The sequence below is a fragment of the Ochotona curzoniae genome, unplaced genomic scaffold (assembly GCF_017591425.1).
Source record: "Ochotona curzoniae isolate NIBS_2020 unplaced genomic scaffold, NIBS_Ocur_1.0 contig_3332, whole genome shotgun sequence".
Taxonomy (NCBI): Eukaryota; Metazoa; Chordata; class Mammalia; order Lagomorpha; family Ochotonidae; genus Ochotona; species Ochotona curzoniae.
In genome coordinates this window covers 4886890-4914014 of record NW_024465816.1, presented here as the reverse complement: position 1 = coordinate 4914014, position 27125 = coordinate 4886890, and the positions used below count along the sequence as shown (strand labels likewise).

Below are 27125 nucleotides of genomic sequence, written 5' to 3'. Positions count from 1 at the left end.
GTCCAGCCTGGTTCTGCCCAGCACACACTCAGCCCTCACATAAACCAGTGAGAGCTGCAGCCTAGTCAGAGCGACCCACAATAACCCCTACCAGGCCTGCCGCTTATCCTGGTTTGCCAGTATGTGCAGCAGACTAGTCCAGTCTGTCCCACATCCCATTGAGCTCTCATACATGTCAGTGAGCATTGAAGCCTAGTTCCATCTAATCAGCTGCAATATCCAGTCCACACACATGCTGTTGGGTGCCTTTCTGTCTAGCCACCCCTGCCACTGTCCTGGTTTTCATGCCTTTCCATGGGAGGGCGGTAACCCAAGAGGAAGGAGCCCACTATTGCCCTCCCAGGTTTCTCTCAGTCCAGGATTATGCACTCTCTAGGTGGTTCTGCGATTTAACTTGACAGAATTAGCCCCCAGTGCCAGCTTCTGCCAGCTGATGCTGCGACTAAGCCCAACCAACCTTCACCAACTTTAATTTTGGTTTGCACCAGTAGGAATAATCAGCCCAGTCTGGCTTTTGCCTGATCTAGTCTACATTAGGTGTACCAGGTGTTGTAGCCCTGCCTAGTCTGGTCTGCCCCCATCCCAGCTCACGCTCTCCAGTGGGAGTAGCTGTCCAGCAGGGGAACACCCCTATAATCCCCCTGCCGGTTTTGCCCCCTCCCTTCCTGGTTCTCATGCGTGCTGGTTGGGCACTGCAGTCACATCCAGTACAGGTAACCTCACCTTAGCATTCCATAATGTGCACTGGTTTTTTTGTCGCAACTGAACCTGACTAGATGTTTTTTAAAAAATTATTTGAAAAAAAATTATTTCAACAGTGTGATTTAACATTTCATGTACTTTTGTCTGAAGACGGGGTGAAAGCAAATAATTACAAAATATTTGTAAGTTATTAGACTCAATAGAGTGTGATGTACAAGTTTGATTTTAATGGTTTCCTTATAGGCTTATTGACTCTTTTAGAAGCTTTTTCTGATAATATTTAACTTACAAATCTGTATTTATTAATATTATAAATTAATATTATGGAATAAAATTGTATGTTGGCAGATCCAGTGACAGTAGTGAGAAGACAATTGTTAAAACCTCTCTATGGAAATAGTTAAATGCTGAAAAGTAGAGAAAACTCAGAAATCAAGTATTGAGCTATTTAAGGGAAGCAGAAAACCTTTAAATTTTCTTGGGATTCTGCTAATGGCTTTTCCTCATTTTAAAATATATGAATAGAAAGTAAATTAATACTTAAAATATTTCTGATATGCAGGGTTAGTGTAATGTATCTTAAAGTTGGAATGCATGATTTAGATCCAAGGGGTAATATTTTTGACAAAATATTAAGTCACTTGATACTCAAAAACGGGTTTATAAAAATTTATCTTAAAGGAAAATAATAAGAAATGTTACTATAAATGTGACCTCAGCATTTGGAGAGAGAGAAATTTTCTTTTTCAAGATTTATTGTATTTTTATTTGAAAGACATTTTTACATAGAAGGGGAGAGAGAGAAAGAAGTCTTCCTTCTCCCCAAGTGGTTGCAAAATAGTTGCAATGGCTGGATCTGAGCTGATCTAAAACCAGGAGGCAGTAGCTTCTTCCGGATCTTCCACAGAGTTTCAGGGTCCTAAAAACTTAAGCCATCCCTCCACTGCTTTCCCAGGCCATGGCAGGAACTGGATGGGAAATTGAGCAGATTGGACTAGAATTGTTGGTGCCCATATGGGATGCTGGTGCTGCAAGGCAGAGGATTAGCCTGTGGAGCCACTGTGCTGGCCCCAAGTAGTACATGTCTTAATGAAAGCAGGCTAATATAATTTAGTGAAATAAGCATCCTGCTCTGAATTTAAAGCTAATTAATTGCATAAGTAATAAATGACGAGATAGAAGTGAAGAAATACCTTCAGTTAGCTGATTCACTCCCCAAATATCCCAGACAGTTAGGCTGAGGCAAGGCTGAAGTTAGGAGGCAGGTACTCTGTGGATGTCTCCCATGTGGGTGGCACAACCCAGTACTTAGGCCAATCTGTGTTGTCTCCCATGTGCATTGGCAGGAAGCTTGGTGGCAAAGGGTAGCTGGGATTCTAATCAGGCCCTCCTTGTGATGCAGTTGTCCCAAATGGGACAGTGCCAACGCCCATGGTGGATTTTTGACAACTTGGCATCTCTACCTTTGTACCTTTATGCCAAATTAGATTGTAACCTTCCAGCAGTTGGCTCTGGTATCTTTCATCCCTAAAACTCATGAGCATATAAATTACAAGCACTTAGATGTTGACTTCTAGTTAGAAATACTTTGTGTTCATATAAATTTACCTATTTACCTTTCCTTGTAATTTACATTTGGAATGATACTGGTATGAGAACATGGTGACTTTTTCCAGTTGTGGACTACATATGTAGGGATATATGTGGGTACAGGTTGCATATATTTAAAAAATTGTTAGTGAATGAGTAGAGGAGGTTTGAAATGTCTTCATGTTGGAAATACTCCTGGAATAAGTGTATATCATGTTATACATTGTAAATTGAAGGCATAGGGACACTGCTTGCCTGCTTGCTTTTCTTTTGTTGTAGTAATTCATGGCTTTACCTAAAGTGGGAATAACTCACAATTATGTAACTATGTAATTATAATTCCAGGTTTATTAATCAGACTAGTATGACTGATTAGTGGCATTTTATTTCATAACCAGTAAATAGCTTAATAAAATCTCGTTAGTTTAATCACTGATCCAGGTGTGCTGATCTTTGCCTGTGAAGGAATCTGATTTTGGGATTGATCAGTCAGATATCTTTAGTATTTTTACTTTGTGTTATGTGGAAAATAGAAAAAGAAAAGACTCATTTTTTCCCCTGATTTCCTGCAGTTGGTATTTAAATAACATTTACACAATAACATACTAATTGATGTCAAATTTTAAACTTCTGGTATTTGCTGGGTCATAGAGAATTGTGGAGAAAAATGTTTTCATTGGAGTATTCTGAAGATGAGGTTCACCTGGGCAGAATATATGCTTGATTATGTGTATTAAGTGGATACGTCAAGGAACTTCTGAGTTAAGCCAAGAAAGTGTGATTGGCAATTTTACTATCTTTAATAAATTGTGGTATATTAGAGTCATTAATTCTGTGACAGTGTGAGGAACAGTGTACTGTGAATTTATGCCTTCGGACACCACTAGTGTGTCAAGTGACTGGTGCTACTGTAGCAATTTGATAAAACTGTTACATCCAAATATGTGATCATCCTTTTAGAATTCACACAGGCTTTAAAAATAATTGTTGTTTGGGAAGTGGAGAGATTTTTTTTTTGCCTAGGGAAGTACTGCAAAAAGTTGAATTAATGCTTTATATTCCATGGGAGTTATTCCATCCTCTACTCCCCCTGCCGCTGTAGGGATGGCTTTAACAGTGGGTGTAAATATGCAAAAGATCAGTAGAAAAGGAGTTCTCAAGTGGCACTGTAGGTGAAGTTGAACACTGGTATGGAAATACTGAAAAGAAAAAGATTAAGAGACTGTGTCAATTACAAATGTGTTCCGTATATCAGTAAATATTTCAGTTAATAAATCGTTTGGAAATAGAGTTAACTTTTTCTCAAAGTTAGATATTGAAATACAGATAATCATAAATAAATGTTTAGTTCCATGGAATCTTGTTTATAATTTTTGCTAAGCTGTGAGTTTGATGCCAGACGTTGTGAGATTAAGGCCAATGCTAGACAAAACGAGTCCACAGAATTTGAGTCTATTTTATTTTGGCTTCGTTTTTTCTGTTTCTGTGTTGCTGCTCTTCACTTTCAGTGTTGCTCATCCAAGGCTTTTCTATTCAGCTTCTTCATTCTCTCCCCCTCAATAAAGAAAAAAAAAAAGATCTGGTACCCATTATTTATGTTTTTTTGGTTGGCTCATTTTAGTTAGCATGTAGCTAACTGGGCATATTTATGTTTTGAGTTGTGCGATAACAGTTTAACACATTTGTGAATTTTTTTACAGCTCTAGTAGCAAGATAAATCCTTTGGGGTCGGAAGACAAAGAATTGAGTGTCACGTTTATTTCTTCTTTCTGAATTTGAAGGTCATTGTTTAGGTTGAAAGGGATATGGTTCATCTGCTGATGGCTTGTTTATGAGGAGAAACAGGTGACGGAGATCCAATTCTTGATTATTCTGCTTGAGACACAAATTCACTATCAGAGCTTTCCTTCTTCCTTGTTGGAATGTAGTTTTGGTCCTGCTTTACGTGTTTCTCCAGCTTGAGAGCAGCCATTGTTGTTACTATTACTGATGATACATATTTTATATTTCCTGATTGACATTTGAGATTTTTATAGCATTTCATTTAGAGAGTCTTTGAAAAGATCACTCTTACATTATTTTGTTTGAGCAAAGAAAATATGGAATAACAAACTAGAGAGTATTTGTTGTAGAAATCTCTTGGGGGAGAGAGTAAGTAATCTTTGACGAGACAGATGGATTACTGCATAGATAGTGCAGATATCCACGGTCCTTAGTGTGGTGGGAGGCCAGGCACCCTCAGCACATCAAACCAAGGGTTGAGCTCAGCAGGAGTAACAAAGATAAGGAGTACACAGGAAGATGCTTGAAAAATAACTGAAAATTGTAATCTAAGATGTCTGTAAGACAATTATTTTGTATTTAAATTTTTAGGGTAATAATAATTTATTTGGTATTTACATTTCCAGTCAGCTGCATCAGTATTTTTTACCCATAAATATTATACAGTAATGTTCCTGTGGAAAATGTATTTAGAATTCCAAAGTAACATATTTAGAGAGATTCTTCCATTACTAAAACCATTGAACTTTTGTTCAGCTCCAGTGATCAGGTGGAGGCAGTGTGTGCTTTCCAGTCATGGAGATGTGGATTCAAGCCCACAGGTTCCTGAGACTCCCCTGCTGAGATCCGAGAGAGGTGTTGGCGTCCAAGCTCCTAGACAGACAAGCATTCACGTGTGGCTCCTGTTCATAGGTTGCTTACAACCTCTTGTAATTTTTATATCCCTGAAAGAGCAAACAGGGAAAATAGTAATAAACTAGTAGCACTAAATAATATTTACGGTTTTAGGATTTGGAATTGGATGTCAGGCAGTTAGAATTGAAAACCAATTTCTGCACTTTTAATCTGTAACTTTGGAAATCTACCGTTTATTTGCAAATTGATAGTACTGATGTTGAGTACTTACTTGCTGTGCAGTTGTTTTGATACTAGATGGAATGTGTTGTGTGACACAAGGATTTGATAAATACTAGCTGTTACTGACTGGTAGTAGTACATTGTGCTGTTTAAACCTTCCAAGTGTTGAAATTGTTGCTTGCCGTGGTCCCGTTGCAAGATTGTCCAATTAGCAGCTAGCTAATTTCAAGTGTGTCTACTTTTTGTTTGAGGTGTTCAGGCCCTCTCCTCCAGTGTTAATGTTCTGTCTTTCTCCCCACAAACCATCCTGTTTGCTTCTGTGAATATCCAGCAGTTTTTCTTTTGTAGTGTAGTTGAAGAAATGTAGAAATTTCATTGCATTTATAATGGTCATGATTTTTTTTGCCATTTTTCACATAATATGGTAAACTTAATCCTTTCATAAACTAAACATTTTATATATTGTCACTTAATCACCTCTGCTCCCAATTCTTTGAAAGGTACTATTCCACCCAATTTTTTGAAATCTGAAGTTTGAGAGATCATATAACTTACTGAATAGATATTTATTTATCTTTAAGAGGAAAGCAAACATTTATATTGGACAATATGAGAAGAGGGTGAGATGACTTGAGGTAGAGAAGAGACGCTAGTAGTGACACTGCAAGGAGAATATAAAATGTGATTACTTTTTTTTTTTCCAAATCTTTTTTTTTTTTTAAGATTTATTTATTTTTATTGGAGAGGCGGATATACAGAGAAAGAGACAGGATGATCTTCCATCCAATGATTCACTCCCCAAGTGGCCACAATGGCTGGAGCTGCACTGATCCGAAGTCAGGAGCCCAGTACTTCTTCCAGGTCTCCTACACAGGTGTAGGGTCCCAAAGCTTTGGGCGTCCTCAACTGCTTTCGCAGGCCACAGGCAGGGAGCTGGATGGGAAGCGGGATCCCGTGTGTGCAAGGCGAGGACTTTAACCATTACACTATCGTGCCGGGCCCAAAATGTGATTACTTTTACACCTCCTTTAAGTTCTGTGATTTTTAGTGTAAAATTGTAGGAACACAGTTTTAGAGCAAGAATGCATAAACTTCTGATAATCGATAAGCAACCTTTTATAAAAGTTGCACAAATGTATCTACTCACAGATACTAATTTTTTTGAAAACACTGGAATATAAAATCATTTCTTTGTGATTTTACTGGCAAAAGTTGTTCCAATATAATGCTGCTTATATATATTGGACCTTGGTGTTTCTTTTCATTTTGTTTTCCTCATTTTTCTATTGAACTGTTCTTTGTAAATTGATTTTAAGACTGTTAATTGGTTTGAGATTTAAATTTCTTTCATCAGATGTTGTAGCCTTTGCCCATTTTGATTTTGGTTTTGAATGTTATAATTTTCAAAATTATGGGCTTCTAAAAGTCATGCTTGCTGATTATTTTGTATTAAATAAATTAAGAAAGAATAAAATATTAAACTCATTTCTGCCAAAATAACATGGGCAGACTTTAATTTGGTTAGTAATTTTGAGTCAGAAAGGTTATGTTTTTTATATAGTTATTTGAATGCATAGTTATTTCTCTTGTTAATTATTGGTAGAAATCAATTTGCCTGCCTCTGATTTTAACTAAAAGATTAACATATTTTTCTTGTTATTTATTTTCCAGTCTGTCCTTTCTTTAAAATACAAAAGTAACATTAGATTGAAACATTTAAAAATACAATAGCTGACAACAGAAAATGACAGTTTTTTAGAGTATTTTTTTCCCTTCTTCTTAGTGTCCTAAGGATGATTTTTTGCAGTTGTGTTGATAATGGTGTTCTTTGAAAGAGTAGATCAAATTCTCTTATAACAAATGAATGATTTTCTGTGTACTTTCTGTATTTTAGTTGGTGCTTTGTATATGTTGACGCTTTATTTTTGTTGAATCAAGATATTTTCTGAATCATGATTTCCGAGTGTTTCTGCATTGAGGTAGGAGCTCTTAGAGAAAATTTTGTTTTAGCAACTCCTTCCTCCCATTTTTAGGTGCATGTGGTATGTTCAGGATATTTAAATGTATGAACTGAAATTGACATGTTTTTGTACACAGTGTGTGATACTTACGTATTCATCTAAGTCATAGTCATCATCTAATTTTGGAGACTTGAGTTCTTATAGCTAATAATAATAATTTATTATAGTGCATTTACCTCTTGGACCTAGGAACTGGTAGAACATTCTGAAACTAGCTGATTGGCATCTTTATATTCTACTCAGGCCATTGCATTCACCATATGTAACAGCTAGTATGAAGAGCCTAACATTCTGCTTTTAAAATCCCCATTTTCCAAGAAGGTAGGCATAAGGAGTGAAGATGACTTTAGAATTTACATCCTCAAAACATGCTTGCCTCTTTTTAAGTTTTTTTTTTTTAAGATTTATTTATTTATTTATTGGAAAGTCAGATATACAAAGAGGAGGAGAGACAGAGAGGAAGATCATCCGTCCGATGATTCAATCCCCAAGTGAGCGCAATGGCTGATGCTATGCAGATCCAAAGCCAGGAGCCAGGAATTTCTTCCGGGTCTCCCACGCAGGTGCAGGGTCCCAAGGCTTTGGGCCGTCCTCAACTGCTTTCCCAGGCCACAAGCAGGGAGCTGGATGGGAAGTAGAGCTGCTGGGATTAGAACCAGGCATCCATATGGGATCCTGGCACATTCAAGGTGAGGACTTTAGCGCTAGGCTATGCCGCTGGGCCCTCTTAAGGTTAACTTAGCCAAATTCATGTAGTTGTCCCTTAGCTCTATATCTTAAGACCCAAGATTTGTTGTTCTTGTGTTTTTTAAAGATTTATTTTTGTTGGAAAGATCAGGTTTATGGAGAGAAGGAGAGATAGAATGATCTTTATCTTTTGCTTCATTTCCCAAATGGCCCCAATGGTTGGAGCTGAGCCAATCTGAAACCAGGAGCCAGGAGCTTCCTTTGGCTCTTCCAAAAGACGTGAGTTTAGGATCCTAAGGCTTTTAGGCCATTTTCTGCTGGTTTCCTATGTTGTAAGCTGGAAGCTGAATGGGAGGTAGTGGAGCAGCCTGGATACAAATGCCACCTATATGGGATCCCAGTGTTTTCAAGATGAAGATTTAATCATTGAGCCATAGCCCTGGTCCCTCTTCTTGTATCTTAAAAAAAAAAAAAAAGATTTATCAGAGGGTGAGCGAGTGTGGCCGAGATCTCCAGTTCTCTGGCTTGCTCTCTGAGTGGTTGTGGTGTTCAGGGCTGCATCAAATGGAAGCCTCAAGGCAGCAGTTGCATCTAATTTCTGGTGCTTTTCCAAGGCCTTCATCAAGGCTCCGCATTAGAAGTGGAGCCCGTGGGATGTAACACAGTGCCTGTGTGGGATGCTAGCGTTGCAGGTGCTGGTTTTACTCATTGTGCCACAACAATGGCCCCTGTTTTTGTGTTTAGAAAGTGGGGAAGGCGTTCTTTAGGTTTTAGGCAGTCACTTACTGTTGTTTTGTATTGACTTCATCTGTCATTCAGATTTATGGAGATTGAATCTCTTAAAATTTTATTAAGTTTTTAAAGTAGAAAATTATTTTTATTTGAAAAATCATACAACCAGAAATACAGGGGAGACTGCTGCCCAGATGCCTGCAGCCAGAATACAGCCCTGGTCTCCCGTTTGAGTGGGGTTAGTCAAAGGATTTGTGCCATCACTGCTGCTGCCCAGGGTTTGTGGTGACAGGAAGCTGGAGTCAGGAGCCCAATCTGGGAACTGAATCCAGGCATTCTGACCTGGAATGTAGTTGTAAGAATACATGTCCTTTACTTATTTACAGTTTTGGAGTCATCTCCCTGTGGGAAAAATTCATTGTATCTCAAGCTGAAGTGATTTGTAAATCTGAATTTAGTCTTCTAAATTAATTAGGTGTAGGAGTCTGTAAGGTGCAGAGGTATATTAACACTCCTAATTAGTGATTTACACATATGTAGGTCCCTGTGTTAATGATTATATGGAAATTAATTGATTATAAAATGCAAATTGTTTAAATCAGCTTGGAGTCTGTTTTTTCCCATAGTGAGTTTAGATTCACTACTGATCATTAACAGAATTAAAACCTTGTATTCTGATAACTACAACTGCTCCAAAAGAATATTTAATTATTGGAGGGAGATTATTCAGTCAGAGGAGGTTGTTAAATGTCAGGATTATTTTGAAAAATAAAGTGAGTATCTAGGTTGGATCTATTCCAGTTAAGTGACCTCAGACTCTTAGGAGTGGCAAGAGGTAGATTAGAGATAATGTATTTGTATATCTATTAAGCATTATTTCAAGTGAAGTGTTTCATGTGTATGTGCTGCTATTTTTAGTTTCTTTAACGATGTTCTGATTAATAAAATTCAAATTATTTAAACTTATTTAATCTTTTGTTGTTTTAGTATATAAAAAGTGAAAGAACAATTATTATAGTTTCGTTTGTGAGAAATGATTTGTGTTAAGCATAACATTTCTCACCATAGGGATGTTACTCAGTTCACATGACATTTTTATGTTTAAAACATTAAATCTCTTCATTTTGGTGTTGGCAAAGTTTTCATTTAAAAAAAAATCTGTTTTCATCAACTGGGAAGAGTGACAGATCGTCTGGTTTACCTCCTGAATGCTGGGAGCTGGAACTCCATGCAGGTTTTCTCCCTGGTTGTGGTGGCCTGAGCACCTGAGCCATCCCCTGCAGTGGGAAGCTGCATCAAAAACAATCACCTAGATTTTCAGGTTTTTTTTTAAAAAATAAGTACTTCTCCATTTTGCTGTTAGACACATTGAGTATATCCTCATTAAATTTTCCCCATCAAAACATTTCAGTGTTTGGCTGTTTGGTATTTAGGTAAAATATTAGGAGATAGATTATAAGTTGTATATAGACATACAGAAAAGACAGTTCAGGAGGCAGTGATTACAGTAAAATTGTGACAGTTGCCTAGTATTCCAGGCAAAAGTTTCTGTCTTCCTATTGCATGTGCTTTGGTAATTCTGAAGCACATGTAATGAATTATTATGAACTATTACTTATGCAGACTTCAGGCAATTTAAAATTTTTTCAACTAGTGGGTAGAAATAATGGATCGTAGTTTTCAGTGTAATGATAAGGGTTTTTTTTTTTTTTCAATTTTTAAAACATTGGTTCATTGTTCAAGTCAGAAAGAGAGGTTTATTACCCAGGTGAAGACAGTCACCAGCGCCAGATGGAGCCAAAGCTGGATCAAATTTCATCTTGGTGTCCCACATGAGTGGCAGGGTCCCAAACACTTGGGCTGTTTTTTTGTTGCTTTTCCCAGGCCATTAACAGGGACCTGATTGGAAATGGAGCTTCCAGGACACAAATTGCCTCCTATATAGGACGCTGGGGCTACAAGCACCGGCCACCCACTACTACAAGATACTGTTCCTTGTTTGCAGTTTGACTTACCCACTATTACAAAATGCTCCCACCTACTTTTGCAGCTTCACATAGATCGATTTCTTTCCGTTTGTTGGGAAACAAAGAGTGTGAAGCTACCTTATTTACTCTTAGAAACTTTTAGACACCAGAGCTCAGATGTATCTGCACAGAGTTTTTCAGGGTGAGGTTTGATTTAGGAGACTCCAATGTCACAAGTGCAAATGTTTGCAATGGTGAGAATCATACCTAAGAAGAGAATCCCACTGCATCTCCAGTTCACGCTGCTGCCTCAACAGAACCAGAAACAGTGAAATTAGGACAAAAGAACTATAATGAAACAGGTCAAGATGTTGGATTTTTTAAAAAATCTTTGTTTATTTTTTGTTGGTAAGACAGATCAGATTTACGGAAAGAAGGAGAGACAGAGAAAAAGATCTTCGTCTGCTGGTTCACTCCCCAAGTGGCCACAGAGGCTGGAACTGAGCCAATCGTAAGCCAGGAGCCAGGAGCTTCCTCCAGATCTCCCACACAGGTGGATGATCTCAAGGCTTTGGTATTGAAGAATTGTCCTGGGCAGTTGGATCTTAAAATCTCAAAATTTCAGATATAAATGTATATATGTATACAATTGAACTTCACATAATTTTATTCCTGGAGCTTTGGATCCTGAAATAGTTGTTTTTAATGTTCAGAGTTATTGCAGTTCAGGCCATTGCAGACATTTGTCCTGTGGTAACAGTTTGCTTCTTTTGTTTACCATTAATAGATTATTTTATATAATAATGTGTGAGGTATCTTGGAGCTGGTGCTGGTGCTGGTTTCAAATTGCTAAGTAGAGGTTTATAACTTGATGTAACTACATTTTCTACACAATTGGTGATTTTTATGGATTATTACTATTTAGGCACACTGATCTTTTTCAGAGAAGAGAACAGAATTAAGCAGTCATTGTATTTCTGCCAACAATCATAGAAACTGATATTGAAATATTGAGTGAACTAGTGCAGCAAGTATGTATGTGTTTAGGTAGGCTTCAAAGCTAACATAGTCATAAACTAAGGCTGACAGTTTTTCATTTGACATAGTAAGTTTTGAGACATAGCTGACTTGTTAGGAGTCAGTGTAACTTTGATGTCAAGCTGGGGCTGGTGCAATGGTTTGTGGGTGGAAAGCTAGGATTTTCTGGGCTATTGGTGAGTTTAAAGGCTGTGAGTGTTAAGGTCGAACTCGGAAGGGCAGAGAGATATATGGAGTTGGGATATTGAACCTATTTCTTTAGCCTATAATGAATTGACATTGAACTTCAAAGACTATATCACTTTTCATTTGGGGAGGTGACATCAGTACCTGTTTGTATCACTGGTTGTTTCTTATCCAGGTCTTTCTCTGACATTCTGAAGTTCTGTACTGCCCAAGTGTCCTCGGTAGCAAGAGCAGCTTAGGGGCTCTTTAGAAATTCAGAATCTCAGCCCTCTCTCCATGCCTACTCTGTCAGATTCTGCAGGAGGAGATTTGTGTGTTCAGTGCAGTTTGAAAAATTCTGTACTGCATCAAAAGTTTGTATCCTTGAAAATGTTGAAGCCCTAAATGATTTTTCTTTTAAAAATTCCCATTACAAAGGATAGCACTATTTTTAACAGCTGTCTTTTGTTCATTTGGATTTTACGAAGAAGGAACCAGATCCATCACTTTAATTATTTTCCATCTTAAAAGTTGCCCATATATGTTAGGGAGAGGAAGAAGGAAAGTAGTTATGTAGAAGAGGATTGGAAATTTTCATATACATGGAGCAGAAAAGCTGTTTGCATTGCATAACAGCTAGCAAGTTTCGACTGACCAGTCCATCAATTTTATACAGAATTAGTAAGGGAATTTACATTTTTAAAACAAGCTGTTACATTTTCCAAGGTTATGTAGGAAATTTTAGAGGCTAAGAGGAAATAAAGGGAAGAGGAGTTTATTCTGGAGGAGGAGCTTAGGCCTTATTGAACTGAAAAAACATAAAGTAAACACGTTCCATAAACTTTTGTTTGATGCTTATATTTCTTCATCTTGCACTTGACTTCTCCCTTTCTGTAGTGCTGCCTTGTAGTTAATCGCTGACAGGTTTTGATTTTTGCAGTACCTACACAGTGAAGCTTTAGCTGACTTGCTCTCCTGTAATTGCCTCAAGTTCATATCCTTTACCTAGCATCAGTTATGTTCCCATAACTCAGGAAGACGATCTGGAGACGCATCTAGGGCGTTGGTGCTTCCTGGTGTCCAGTGGGGAGTACTAGAATGATGCTAAGCATCCTCTCTTGTAGAGGACAAAGGATTATTCAGAGTGTACTGAGCTGTTGAAGTACTGAGTACTGTGTACTCAGTATGAGATATCACAACCCGAAAACATATTTCCCAGAATTTGGTCATTGCCTTTGTATGATTTCACTCCACAGTTTGAACACAGTATTGCAAGAACTTCCTTTCTAAATCAAACTTGATTTTTTTTTAAAGTCTTAATTCCAAGTTTTCACAAGTTTCCCTTTGTTCATGGCTTGGAGCAGTAGATATAAACTCATTTTTAAATTGCATTCAGTCTTTGTCTGTTAAACTTGACCATCTAATGATATATGAGTGGTATACTGAATACTTGTTAATTTCCTTGAAACACATTACTGACTATATATACATTATCCCAAACATATAATAGGTTTTTCTTTCTCTAGTTTGTACTGTCTATACACACTTATTCTTCCATCAGAATGCTGCCCAGGCATTTGCCTTGTTTATCAGATGGTTTCTTTCCTGCCTTCCACAGAAAGCATTTGGTGTCTTTATTTTATACTCATTGTTGTATTCCAGTAAGCTATGTTTGTTACATGTTGTGTTACTTGCTGTTTTGTCTCTTTGAGGGATAAGTATATTTAATTTATCATTAAATTCCAAGTACGTAGAACTATTCGTGATCAAAAGTAGGGTAGACTCTGAAATGTTTACTTTAAAACATTTTTTAAAGAGATAAATATAATCTTTGTAATTTGGAAATTATCTTGCAGATGAGGTACTAATTTAATTTCAGATATTCTATGAAGTGAAACTTGTATAAATCTGTGTAAAGGAAGCATCATGCTTTCTATTACTGCTGTCTCTTTTCAGTTGTGCTGTGTGGGCATCTCTTCCACTTGAGATGAAGAGTCTTAGGCAGTGATGGGTTCTTGGGCATGGTTTGGAGTAGAGGAATAATGAATTCCTCTTGGGAAAAAACGCAAGAACCATCATTAAATAATGAGCAATATTGAGGAGGGAGAATCTCATGTTGGATATATTTTAAACTCTTATATGTTGCTTAGTGTACTTCCCTATAGAAAATAAATTGTGCTAATTAATAACTGAGTCAAAAATGTGTCTGAATTTGTGAAAGCTCTGAATAACAGTAAATCATTTAAAACAGTATTTTATCACATTGATATATGAATGTTCTATACATTCTGTTTGATAAGTAGTGCTTTAGCTTAAGTAAGTATACTTTGTTGAATGTTTCTCATAATCTTTAGCCAGAAATTTTCTAAAATATAAATTCTATAGAATTCTGAAATACAAATTCTGTAAGGGTTAATGAAAGTTAAATTCTTAATATATTCTTATATCAAAACCTTAATAATTGCCTTGGACTCAAAAACATATTTTCAGTTTTATCCTCTTTCCAAGGAGTTAACGTTACTAGAAGTAATTTTGGCTGATTATGTTCCCATGAGCCACAAAGGATGCATAATTATTCATATCCACAGGAGTTCCTTCTGATACAGACATTGAGGGTAGCTGGAATGTGGAAATGTTTTAGCTTCATAAGACTTCATCCACTACTAGCAACCAGTGGTCAGTAGTCTAGTTACCTTTCTTCATGCAAGGTTAATGTTTTTTGACCCTGTTAAATGCCAGTATGGAAGAATCTCACTTGTGGGGTAGGGAATTTGTTTAGTTATTTGCATGGTATTTAAGATTTAGTAATCAATATGTTTTCTTCATTTTGGTTCTTTCTATACTAGAAAACTTTTTAAAAACCATGTAGTGTTTTTTTCTTTTTCTTTTTCCAGAAACTTTAAAATATTTGTTTCAGCAGTCATGATGGAATCATGAGCACACATATACTTTCTTATTCAGGTTTTTTTTTTTAAATATATTTTTATTTTGAATTTTGGATTGTGTGGTACAATTTTGTGTAGGTTGGGATTCCCCCCCCAAACTCCCACCCTCACTCAGGTTTTATTTTGATTACACACATATCACTGATGTCTTAAAGATGAGACACACATACACAAATTTCCTTTAAGATGTAGTTTAGTGCAAACTATAATTAAGATGGTGAAAACTCTACTTACCACTCTTAAGATAGTTTAATAACTTCATTATAATGTTAGCTGCTGAGTTTATGATGTTTTGCAGTTGTCCAATAATGATCTTTTCAAATATTGAGATCTTAAAGACTAAAGAAATGTGTGTGACAACAATATTGTCACTTTTTTTTTTAAGTCTGAGGTTATTCCTTTTCATGGGATACCTTAAGTTTAGTGCTCTTTTGAGGTAGAGTGATTGTCCTTGAACTCTAGCCTAATGTGCATAGCAGTTTTTAAAGTACAAAATCCATTGCTTAAGATTCAGCTACTTATCTCAAGTGAAACATAACAACAAGTGGAAATAAGGCAGCCAGTTGAGGAATAGAATAAGTTATAGCATGGAGAACTTTTCTAATCTGTATTTTGTGCCCTTGAAGCCATTTCTTCTTATAGCAGTGAGAATAGGTAAGTGCCAGTGGAAAAAAATGTGCAAAGCATTTACTTAACTAATAAAATAATTTGTATTTGTTAAATAAAATCAGATTATAGTATATTTCTCCATAGCATGTATAGCTCTGTATAATATTGTTCAGCCTCTTAAAGACTGGATTATTTTGTAAGTGTGGGGTGGGGGTGGGAAATGGTGGGCTGTGATATGGATATTAAAAGGATTATCATAGAAATTTTCTTGTTTTCTATTTTACTATTTCCATACCTTTTTTGTGTTAGTTACATTAGTTTAGATTAGTATGGGGATGTTAGGAGTGGCCTGGTTTCTTTCCTTCTTTTTCCTAGCCAAGGAAGTATCGCCTGGGGATGCTGGAGGAGAGGCTAGTTCCGATGGGATCAAAGGCACGGAAAGCAAAGAACCCTATTGGCTGCCTTGCTGACAGGTGTAAATCAGGAGTACCCATCAATATGGTTTGGTGGAACAGAGTCACAGAAAACAATTTACAGGTAAAAATAATTTTTATTAGACGTTTTTGAAAGTGAATATTGTGACTTCTTTATGTGTGATGGTGGGTATGAAAGGATTGGATGACCTATCTGAAATAATTAGGTGGTATCTAAAAAAATTTTTTTAAAACAAAATGTAGTTAGTAGTCCAATAACCAGCTAAATGAGTTTCAGCTTTGATGACATTTTGATCTTTTCTGCTTTTATATTTATTTTTTCAACTTGTTAAAATTTGGCTTCAGTTAATTTAAATACAGTTAGTTATTTAGGGCACTATACTTGAAAGTCATATTATAAAAGTTAGTACAGAAAGTCCTATTTGTTTGAAATCTGAGCAATAAAGAGTTTGTTTTTCTATCAGCTTTTGCTAGGAAATGAAAATTGCATGTGAACAATCAGATTTCTTCTAAAACCATCTTTAGTGGTGTGTGGTTTTAGGGTTATTATAGATACATTTTACTTTTTGACTCTGCCTTTACTAGTTAGTTCCACATAGTGAAAATTCATTTTTATAACTCAAGAGCTAGCCAGGTTCTGTATGGTTCTGAAGTACCTGTAAAAACTTCATATTCCGTTGTAATTTGGATTATAAACTGGGAATTATTTTATGATGTAGATAATGCTTTTGATCAAAATTTCAGTGCAGCCAGAAGTAGTGGAATATTTTCCTCCTAAGTTTTGGTTAAACAAATTTTAAAAAACATATACCCAGCAACAATCTGCATGCAATCCCACATTTATACATGGGAAAGATTATACACATGGGAAAGATAGATCAAAGTTAACAACTTGGTTTTATTTCTTTCTCCTACCTCATAAAGAGATTCTACAATATCCTGTCCACCCCCTCACTCCGTGATAATTTATTTGAAAGTCAGAGTTAGGGAGATATACAATGTCTGTCTCTCTTCTCACTCATTCTCTCATACACACATGGCACAAAAATGCACAGGCAGTCAGGCCTTCCATCTGTTGGTGAACTTCCTTGGAGGACATATTGACCTAGGCTGGGTTAGATTGACGCCAGAAGCCACGAATTTTTTCTAGGTTTCCCACATGGGTGTCAGGGGCCCAGACACTTGAGCCATCTTCCACTGCTTTTACCAGAGTATTAGCAGCTAGCTGAAGTGGAAATGGAGCAGCCAGAAGAGGAACTGGACAGGCATGCAGGATGTCAGCACTGCAGGTGGTGTCCTTACTGACAGTGCCAGCCCCTCTTGTTTGTCCAATATTGATTCACTAGCGATAGCTTTATTCCCATGGTCACAGGAATAGAAATGTTATCTCAAACATATTGCAAAATATGGTATTTATGCCATTGAATTTTTAAACCCCTCACCCCAAAAGATAAAGGGAAACCAGGAAGTTTCACGTATCATGTGTGCACTTAAAATACTGTTGTAAAGTTGTAAACCCTAGCTTTGTAAGAACAGATACTTGTGACACTAGACCTATTTGTGATTTGTGGGAGTGTTACCATTATACAAGTGTAAATATCACACTTCCCTACCGCAGTCCTGCCCTCCCTCCTTGCCATTTATTAACAGAAGCAGTTCTGAGGTACCTTCTTTTTTTTTTCTTAAGCTATAGCTTGAGAAAATCATTAAGTTGATATAAGTATGTACACTATGCTATGCTTTATTATTAAAACAGCTAAATCTACACTAATGTGTATATTAGCCTGAATTGGTGTCTAATATTTTAAATACTGTTATTTTGTGCCTCAAAAAAAATTTTTTTTAGGTCGTGCAGCATATTGTGTTCTGAATTTGAGCTTTATAAACTCTAAAATGCCTTATACTTCTCAATCAAAATTTCTTCTTCATTGTTCTCAGGGAATTCCTAAACAGGGAACCTAGAGAAATTTATAAAGAGAAAAGAGGGTAAAGTTGAGTATAAATAAATAAAGAGTTGTATGAATAAAGAATATAAAGTAGTTGAGAAGGATACATGCCCATGTGGACCACTTATTAGGGTTTATAAGGTTGAGAAATAGGGGAAAGTAAATGAGACCATTGCCTCCAATCTTTTTCTTCCTGTATTTGGGAAAAGTGGGACAGGAAAGAAAGAAAGGTCCACTCCCAGCAGCCCAACCACATTGGTACCTGGGGATGGCAGATGGCCACCAGGTATCATCCCAGGGTCCCTGATGTGGAGCATGTTCCAGGGACACTACTTATGTGGTTTTGATAGTTCTGAGATGCTGTTGATTTTCTTGCTCCAAGGTTGAGGAAATCCTTCGAAGGTTGATTTGTTGACATTGTCCATGTCAGAGTCTCTACTTGCCCAGATATTTGCTGTTAAAACTTTACTGGGAGAGCTTACACCAATTTGTTCTGCCCTTTGTGGTACAAGATGTCCTCTGCAGGTTGTCATGTCCCCCGTGAGCATCTGCGCATGCTGTCTGGGCTTAAGCAACTGAGGTGACCCACTTCCTTACACATGGCATTCCATGGTCCTACCACAGATCCTACCTGTGTTTGTGACTCTGAGTCCAGTGAATCAGTTGGGGGAAGTCCCCAAAGAAACCTTGTTTGAGGTGACAGCAGACTTGACTTCTGTGTGTGCCAGCCAGTGCAGGGTTTGGCTCAGTCCAATCCCCCATATCAGCTTGTACATTCACTGAAGTTGCGGTCACCTGGTCAGTTCTGTCCCCAGTCCCTTCTTTTAGGCAAATCAGTGTATGTTGTGGCACAGCCTAATCCTGCCCACCACTCACTCAGCAGCCCTCATGTATGCACACTAGCGGGAGCTGCGGCCTAGCTAGGGTGAACCCCAATAACCCCCACCAGGCCTGCCTCCTACCCCAGTTCCTACACATGCTGGCATGTGCATCTGACCAGTCCAGACTGTTCTATATCCCATTCTAGTCTTGTACACGTCAATGGGCTTTGAAGCCTCGCTCAGCCTGACCAACTCCACTGTCCAGCCCCAACTCATGCCCAGTAGGTGCCCTGCCTGTCCAGTCAGGCCCGCCTGCAGCCATGGTTCTCATGCTCACTGGTGAGAACTGTAGCATGTCAGAGGGATTCCCACAATTTCCCTACTCCCAGGGTATATATATTTTTATATTGGAGTTTTTAGTCTAACAAAAATAACTTAAATATCAGTTACTTAAAATTTCTTTGCTGTTGAATTGTGCTTACCTTTTACTATTATCTTTAATTTTTAACATTAAAGTTTAAATGATAGCCAGATACATTGGTTTTTCCTATCCTACTGATATCTTCTCTTTGAAGCTTAGGCCTTAGGGCTAGCACCGTGGGGCAGTGTCTTAAGGTGCCTCCTACAGCTTTATTGTGTTATAAGGAAGGGTACCATGTTGAGTCCAGAATGCTATACTTATGAACCCACTCTGTGTTATTTCACCTGGGAAAGCAGCACAAATGGCTCAGCTTTTTGGGTCACTGCTCCCACATTGGAGACTTATCTAGCTTCTGGTTTCAGCCTGTTCCAGTGTTGGCTAATTGGATCATTTTTGAGGTGAGCCAGCATATGGAATCTGTGTGTTTCTGTTGTTGTTATTTTTTTAAAGACTAAATTTTAAACCCTTAATTAATTAATGATAGCTAACAATATTTTTAAATTTTTATTTGAAAGGCTGTGTTACAAAGAGAGCTCTTCCTCCTGCTGGCTGACTCTCCAAATGGTCATAACAGTTGGGTCTGAGCCAGACCAAAACCAGGAGCTTCTTCCCAGTCTCTCACAAGTGTATAAGGCCCAAGCACTTGGTCTGTTGTCCACTGCTTTCCCCAACTCATTAGCAGGGAGCTGAATCAGAAGGGAGAATGTACTCGATTCCAGCTGGTGCCCATGTTAAGGCACCACACGATACAGCAACCTTAGGTAATGATATTTCTTAAATATATTGCCGTTTAGCTTTCCTCCTAACATCTCATTGGATGTATGTTTAAAGAAAGCTTTTCACAGATGGTGTGTAATGTTAAACTGTCAGTAGAATAGTCTGAATTGATTTTCTTTCCTTACTTTTTTCTTTCTTTTCCTTCCCTTTTCTTTTCTCTTCCATTCCCTCCACTTCCTATTCCCTTCCATCCCTTTTCCTCCCCTCCTTTTCATCCCCTCACCTCCCTCTTTTATATAGCTTTCTTTGTGTTCAAAGAATCAGAGAGAAGGGATAGAGAAAGGGAAACAAAAAGGCACCTTCCATATGCTGATTTTGCTCCTCAGATGGCTGCAAAGATCAGCGTCCTGCCATACCACAGCCAGGAGCTTCATCTGGATCTCCCATGTTGGTGCCCCAGAGCGCCGCCTCTCCCCTCCCCTCTCTTTCCTTCCCTGCCCCTTTCTTTTAAAGAATTATTTATTTTATTTGAAAGACAGATTTACAGAGAGAGGAGGGACACAAAAAGAGGTTCACTCCCAAATGATTGATCCAAACCAGGAGCCAGGAGTTTCTTCCAGATCTTCCATGTAGGTGCAGGGTGGGACCCAGGCCTCTTGGGCCATTCTTTGCTGCTTTTCCCAGACCATAAGAAGGGAACCAGATCAGAAGTGGAGCAGCTAGGTCATGACCTGGCCTCCATATGGGATGCTGATGCGACTACACCGCTATCCGTGCCCCTTCTGCTGCTGTTTCCAGGTGCATTAGCAAGGAGCTTGATTCTGAATGGAGTAGCTGGGACAGGAATCCATGTTTATGGGATGCTGTGTTGCAGGTGTCAGCTTCAATTGCTATGCCACATTGCTGGCTCCAGGAGCCAAAAAAAGGTGAACCCTGTTTTCACCTTTTGTATGGTATGTGATGTGGTTCTAGCTGTACAGGTTTCATCGTCTAACTGGTTAACTGGACTTAAAACAGAACAACTGTTTTTGAAGGTAACATTTCATACATAGTTTTCTAGACTTGGGCTATAACTTGCACAATTCTGCTGACTTAGAAGTGTCACATAATTTTTTCTCAGTCATACTTGACAGCCTTTCTTACTGGAAGTTTAGGCATTGCTTTACATTGTTCCCCTTTTAAAAATTTATTTATGAAATGAAAGTATGCTGTTGTAAAACAGAAAAAAAATAAGGAAGGGGTTGTGTGCAGAATGCAGGCATGAAGGAGGGTAGGGGAGCAAGCATCACTGAGCTCCTAAATCTCTTACAGTGTGTGAAGTTTATCCACTTTTATTAATAAAAATATTTATCTGAAAGGCAGGATTACAGAGGGGGGAGGGAGAGAGAGAGAAAGAAAAATCCTTCATCTGTGAGTTCACTACTGGAATTGGGTCAGGCAGAAGCCGGGAGCCTGGAGTTTCTTCTGTGAGGGTCTCCCATGTGGGTGGCAGAGGTCCAAGGACCTGGTCCACCTTCCCTTGATTACCCAGGTATATTAACAGGGATTAATTATTAACTGTATTAACTGTGGGATGGTGACTCAGAACCCTTACGGGATACCACAATAGAGGCATTTGCTTAACCCATTAGGACATAACATTAGTTCTACTTAGACTTGTTTTTTTAAAAAATTTTTATAAAAGATTTATTTATTTTTATTTGGAAGGCATGTTTATGGAGAGTAGCAAAGACAGAAAAATCTTCCATCTGCTGGCTTACTCCCCATATAGCTGCAACAGCAGGAGCTGAGCTTATCTGAAGCCAGGAGCTTTTTTTGGGTCTCCCATGTGGGTATAGGGTCCCATCTTCTTCTTCTTCCCCAGGCCACAAGCAGGGAGCTGGGTGAGAAGTGGAACAGCTGGGACTTGAACTGGCACCCATAAGGGATTCTGGTGCTTGCAGGGGATAGATTAGCCTGTTGAAGCATGGTACCAGCTCCTGACTTTTTAATCTTGACTTACCTTCCTTTTTTTACCTTCTGATTATAAATGAATACAAAGCCAAAAAAAGCCAAAGTGTTTTGGATTTGATGAAATACAGTCATTCACACTGCCTTTATTCTGGTTAGCATTGTTGTATGGAGGCTGAATGTATTCATTCATACAACATAAGAAATGCTGATAATGCACTTTTGGTCTCCGTGAAATCCCCTACTGGGGACTCATGGAATCTTTTCTACTTTTTAATTTTTATCATCTGTTTTTCCCTTTCAATGTCTGTAGTTTTATGTCACCAACACTTTGTAGACAGTGTTCTCCCTTTTTAATACTTTAATTACTTACTTGAAAATCAGAGAGATCTTTTGTATGTTGACTCCCTAAATGGCTACAGCAGCAGGAGGTAGGTCAAGCTGAAGAAGGGAACCTGGAGCTCCTACCTGGGCCTCCTATGTTAATGCTGGGACCTGCATTCTTGGGCCATCTGCTGCAGCCTGCCTTGGTTCCCTAGCAGGAAGCTGGATGGGAAGTGTAGCAGCCAGGACTGGACTTGTGCTCCTATGGGATTATGGTGTGACTTTATCCATTTGCCACGATGCTGGCCTCTAAAACTGATGTCAAGGATTGTGGAGGGGACTCTTAAATTGCTGCTTCTAGTATTTTCATACCATGCTTGATACTGCTTGCTATTACCGTTTTTGAAGCTCTTTTCTCTTGACATTCCTAACTTTTTGTTTTATCCCTGATTCCCTGTTCTGCTGTTACTTTATACCCTCATTTCTTTGGATGCTGCTTGCTTATTCCCAAAATTTAAATAAAATTTAAACTGTCTTCTGAGTTCAAGACTCGGATTTAAAATATTCTCCTGTTTTCTTCGTTCAATTAATGGCACTGTCATCTTCCCAGCCACTGAGAGTATTGTTGGCTTCCCCTTTTCGGCACCTCTTGCATCCAGCTACCTAGGAGAGGTGCCGAGGTTTGACTACCAATACATTGATAATAACATGATTACTGTTACATTAAATCTTTTTTTAAGATTCCCTCGGTCTTTTTATTATTGTTATTATCATCATCATCATCATCATCATCATCATCATCATCATTATTGGAAAGTCAGATATACAGGAAGAAGGACAGACAGCGAAATGTCTTCTGTCTGCTTGCTCACTCCAAGTTTCCAGAAACAAGCTAGAGCTGAGCCAAAGCCAGGAGCGAGACAGAGCTACTTCCAGGTCTCCCATGCGGGTGTAGGGCCCCGTAGCTCTGGGCTGTCCATTGCTGCTTTCCCAGGGCAGAAGCAGGGAGCAAGATGGGAAGTAGAGTAGCTGGGACACGAACTGGAACCCATATGGGATCCGGGCACGTGCAAGGTGAGGATTTAGCCACTAGGTTGTCACACTGGGCCCTATATTAAATCTTTTTAATTACAACTACAGATTATTCCCATTTGATTTAAAAAAAAGATGTTTTTGAAGAATGTAATACTTGCATGGATTGAACATCCCTAATCTGAAAATTTGAAATTTGAAATGCTATATAACATGACATCACATGTAGAAAATTCACAAACTGACCTCTTGTATTGGGCTTCATTCAGTATGCAGTCATGTTAAAAATGTTATGTAATTTACTGTTAGGCTTTGTGTATAAGGTTTATATATGCTTGGATATGGGTCTTATCCCCACAATTTCTTAAATATGTAAATATCCCAATATCTCAAGCATTTGTGGTCCAAAATTTTGTATTTACTGAAGTGGTAGAGCTGGGATGCTAATCTTGGTTTATTTAATGCTAACTTTAGTAATTTTGCTTTTCTATTGTTTGCCTCTAATCCTTGGTCATTAAAAACTACAGTGACTTTCCCTCCTTTACTTTATTGCAGCTGTTAACATTATTTATAACTCATGCATAAACCGTTTCTGAATAAAGCTTTTCAAATTCCTCAGAATCTATCCTATGTTACCTTTTAAAGGCTGTTTTTTCATACAAATCTTTATATTCTATATTCTGATTGTATAAGATCTTTTGTATTGTAGGTGCTATGAAATATATTGTCAGTTCCCTATATCTTTATATTTCTGTACCATTGACATAAATCTTCCTTGGTTTTTCATTGTTGAGATGGTAGAAATGCTATCTCCCTGTGACTATTTAAATGTTGGCAGTGGAGGTGGGGAATATGCGTATGTGCATGGGTGTGAGTTTGTGTTTATACTGTTGTTTTTAGAATACTTGGTGTTTAGCAGTTATTTCATTCTGTTTTAGGATGAATTTGCTATGTCTTTTCCCACTGATTTGTAAGCAATTGGGACTAGACATGTCTTTGTAAGTTTGCTTGTTTGAAAATGCCACTGTTTAAGTTTTTTTGTTATATAATGCAGGTTGGTGAAAATTTTGTTGCAAGACTTTGATGTATATAAGGAACCTGATTATAGGTTTTCTGTTTTGTTTTGTTTTTAAGATGTATTCATTTATTTCAAAGGCAGAGTTGTTTGCAAAGTGAGAATGATAAATCTTCTATCCACTGGTTCCCTCCCCTAATGACTGCTTTGGCGTCTGGTCTGAAGCCAGGAGCCAGGAGCATCTTCTGGGTCTCCCACATAGGCAGCAGGGCTCAAGTCATTGGGCCCTGTTGTGTTGCTTTCCCAGGCACATTAGCAGGGGCTACACTGGAAGCGTTGCAGCCAGGACTCAAGCCGGTGTTCATAGGCTTTGGCCTTTCTCCCTGTTCCACAATACCGGCCCTTGTTTGTTTTATTTGAGTTTTGTAAGTACTGTTACTACTACTTAGTTTTAGTATCTCAACTGATTTAGAAAACAGGGTGGTGATTTCTTTTGAAATGTTAGAGATTTTGCATTTCTTAAAAAATTCAAAACTTTATCAGTGTCCTAATAATCTTACTTCCAGTCTTCTGAGGCATAGTTACCTTACAGAGATGTTGTTGAGTGACACAGCTTCTATGTTTTGTATTGTTCTTATGGTCTTTGACCCAACAAGAGCAGGTGGCAGATGGCAGGTCATGGATGGCATCACATCAGCAACACTTGATTTTGTGTAGTTGCAGTTTGCTTTGATCCTAGCTTTAATGCTAGGGTGATCACCCGATTTCTGTGCTTGATCATCGTGTGTGAACTCAAGATTTTTGAGTTGTTCTGTGGTTTCACAGACCGAATAACACTGCTCGGGGTCAAAATATTTTATCAACTCCTCTATGGAATTGTTGTATGGAGGCATATGTCCAAGCACATACCTTATATTAAATAAATGTTTCTTCTTTCAGTTTTTGCACCATTTCTCCTATGGTAGGGTTGCTTATATTTACTTGTTGCTACATTCATGTGTACCTGTCATCTTAGTGTGTGTGGAATGGGGAAATGGTGTTGAGTCTTTCAGTGATTTACATTTCATTGCTGAGTCACTTGGATGTTTTTGAAAATTTTGACTTACTTTTTTGTTTGAAAGGAATAGCAGTATGCTTCTTTATGTAAGAATGTTGTAAACTTGAATAAAAGGATGTGTGAAATGCGTGATTTTTACAAACATCTTATGATAAGCTAAGTTTTACCTAGAATTTAACATGTTAAATACAGTGTAGCTCATTTAGTCTTGAATATTTGAAGTGAGATATTGTTTCAATTGTAACTCACCTTAATTGCTTTCAGTCTACCCAGCAGGCACATCTAATTTAGTAGGCATTGCTGAGTTTGTTAGAGGATCCATCTGACTTCATTATCTACTTGTCGACCTTTCCTTTGATGCAGTTTTCCTCCTTGCAATCTGATTACATGACATTTCTGGTAATAGTGTTTTAGAATGTTCACTTTAAAAATTCTTGACCCTTCCCCTCCTCAAAAATCTTTTGGCCCTCAGGTTTTTTCTGTAAATTGAAACTGCTTAGTACTGGCATCCTTAAGGTCTTAGAGATTTTGAAAACTCACTGTGTATACTTGCATTTTTAGTTACTGGTTGGATTTTGTTGTTTTTATAATGCTGAAGGTTCAGCTTACCTGCTTGAGTTTCTTTGAAACTTTGAGGAGTTGGGAAATTATGATGCAGCACTTTCTGTCCTTTTACTCTTTGTCTCTTTAGCTCCTATTCTGTCCTTGTACCACTTCCCTTGAACCTACTTAGCTTTCACTCTTTGGCTTTTGAATAATGACTTTGTGTTCTTCACAAGGGAAAGAAAAAGGGCCATAGCCAATGAATTGCCTCATGTATCTGTTTTCACTGTCTGTTTTGTTCATATCCTTTCATAATCTTTTTCCTTCTATGTCAGTCCCTTAATTGTATGCTCTAAAGCCCATTTTTATTCCTTTTAGCAATTAACTGCTTCATTTTTTTCCTTTTTTAATTTTCTCTTTGAACTTTGGCTTCTTTTTTTTAAGGTTATTTTTATTGGAAAGGCAGTTACAGAGAGAAGCAGATAACAGAGAGAAAAATCTTCCATCTGCTAGTTCACTCCCCAAGTGATCACACTAGCTGGAGCTGAGCTGAGCCTATCTGAAGCCTGGAGCCAGAAACTTCCTTCAGGTCTCCCATGCAAGGTTTAAAGGCTTTGAGCCATCCTCTACTGTGTTCTCAGGGCATAAGAAGGGAGCTTCAAGGGAAGTGAAGCAGCTGGCACGCAAACCGATGCAAGCCCATATGGGATCATGGTGCTTGCAAGGAGAGGATTTAGCCCTGGACCATCCAGCCGGGCCCAACATTGGTTCCTTTGTTATAGAGATGGTATGATTAGATATCTTCTGCTGTTTGGGGGACATTAGAACATAAGGAATGCTACATGAGGAAAAGGTTTATTAGTTTGTTAAAAACTGTGCTGTGCAATTTGGGCAGTGATTCTTTCTTAGGTACTTACTTTTCCCCTTTGAATAATCTTTTGTTTTTTGAAGTTCTATCTTACTTTAATGTGAAGGCAGAATTACACAGAGAAGGAAAGATATTATTGCATCCTCTGCTTCACGCCCCACATGGCCAGAATGGCTGGAGCTGGACAAGTCTGAAACCTGGAGCCACTAACCTCTTTTTCCATGTCTCCTATGTAAGTTCAGGGGCCCAAGCACTTGAGTCATCCTCTGCTGCTTTTCTAGGCTATTTGCAGGGAGCTGGATCAGAAAGAGGAGCAGTCAGGGCATGAATTTGCACCCATATGGGATGCTAGTGCCCTAGGTATAGGCTTACCATATTACTTCATGGTGCTGGCCCTCCATCCTATCAATAAGCTTGAATTCCTAGAGTGTTCCAGTCACCTTTGACTATCATTTTAAGGATTGCTGTGTGACCTCAGTAGCAGTTGTGCCGTTTACATTCTTGTTTTTCTTAACAAGACAGTCTGTTTTTTTTTGTTTCATAGAGTATGAAAAATCCAATCTTGTTGCTCTTGTCACAAATGCCCACAACTAGGCTTGGGCTAGGGTTTGAGCCAGGAGCTCAATCCAGGTCTTCCACGTAGGTGTCAGGAACTCAACTCCCTGTGTAATCAGTCATCTAT

At 38.1% G+C, this 27125-nt stretch overlaps 1 protein-coding gene across 3 annotated transcripts in view; it reads left to right on the top strand.

Annotated features, from left to right (window-relative positions):
• PAN3 (poly(A) specific ribonuclease subunit PAN3) overlaps positions 1 to 27125 on the top strand; it is a 129646-nt gene that overhangs the window by 24501 nt on the left and 78020 nt on the right. For 2 of the 3 annotated variants that reach the window (XR_005883836.1, XM_040979850.1), the window contains exon 5: positions 15691 to 15852. The exons of the other annotated variant lie outside the window; for it this stretch is intronic. Coding sequence is in view for 1 of the 2 variants with exons in the window: in XM_040979850.1 (XP_040835784.1) it covers positions 15691 to 15852 (162 nt within the window). In the remaining variant the exon portion in view is untranslated. The remainder of the gene's footprint in view (positions 1 to 15690; positions 15853 to 27125) is intronic. 3 annotated transcript variants of the gene reach the window in all.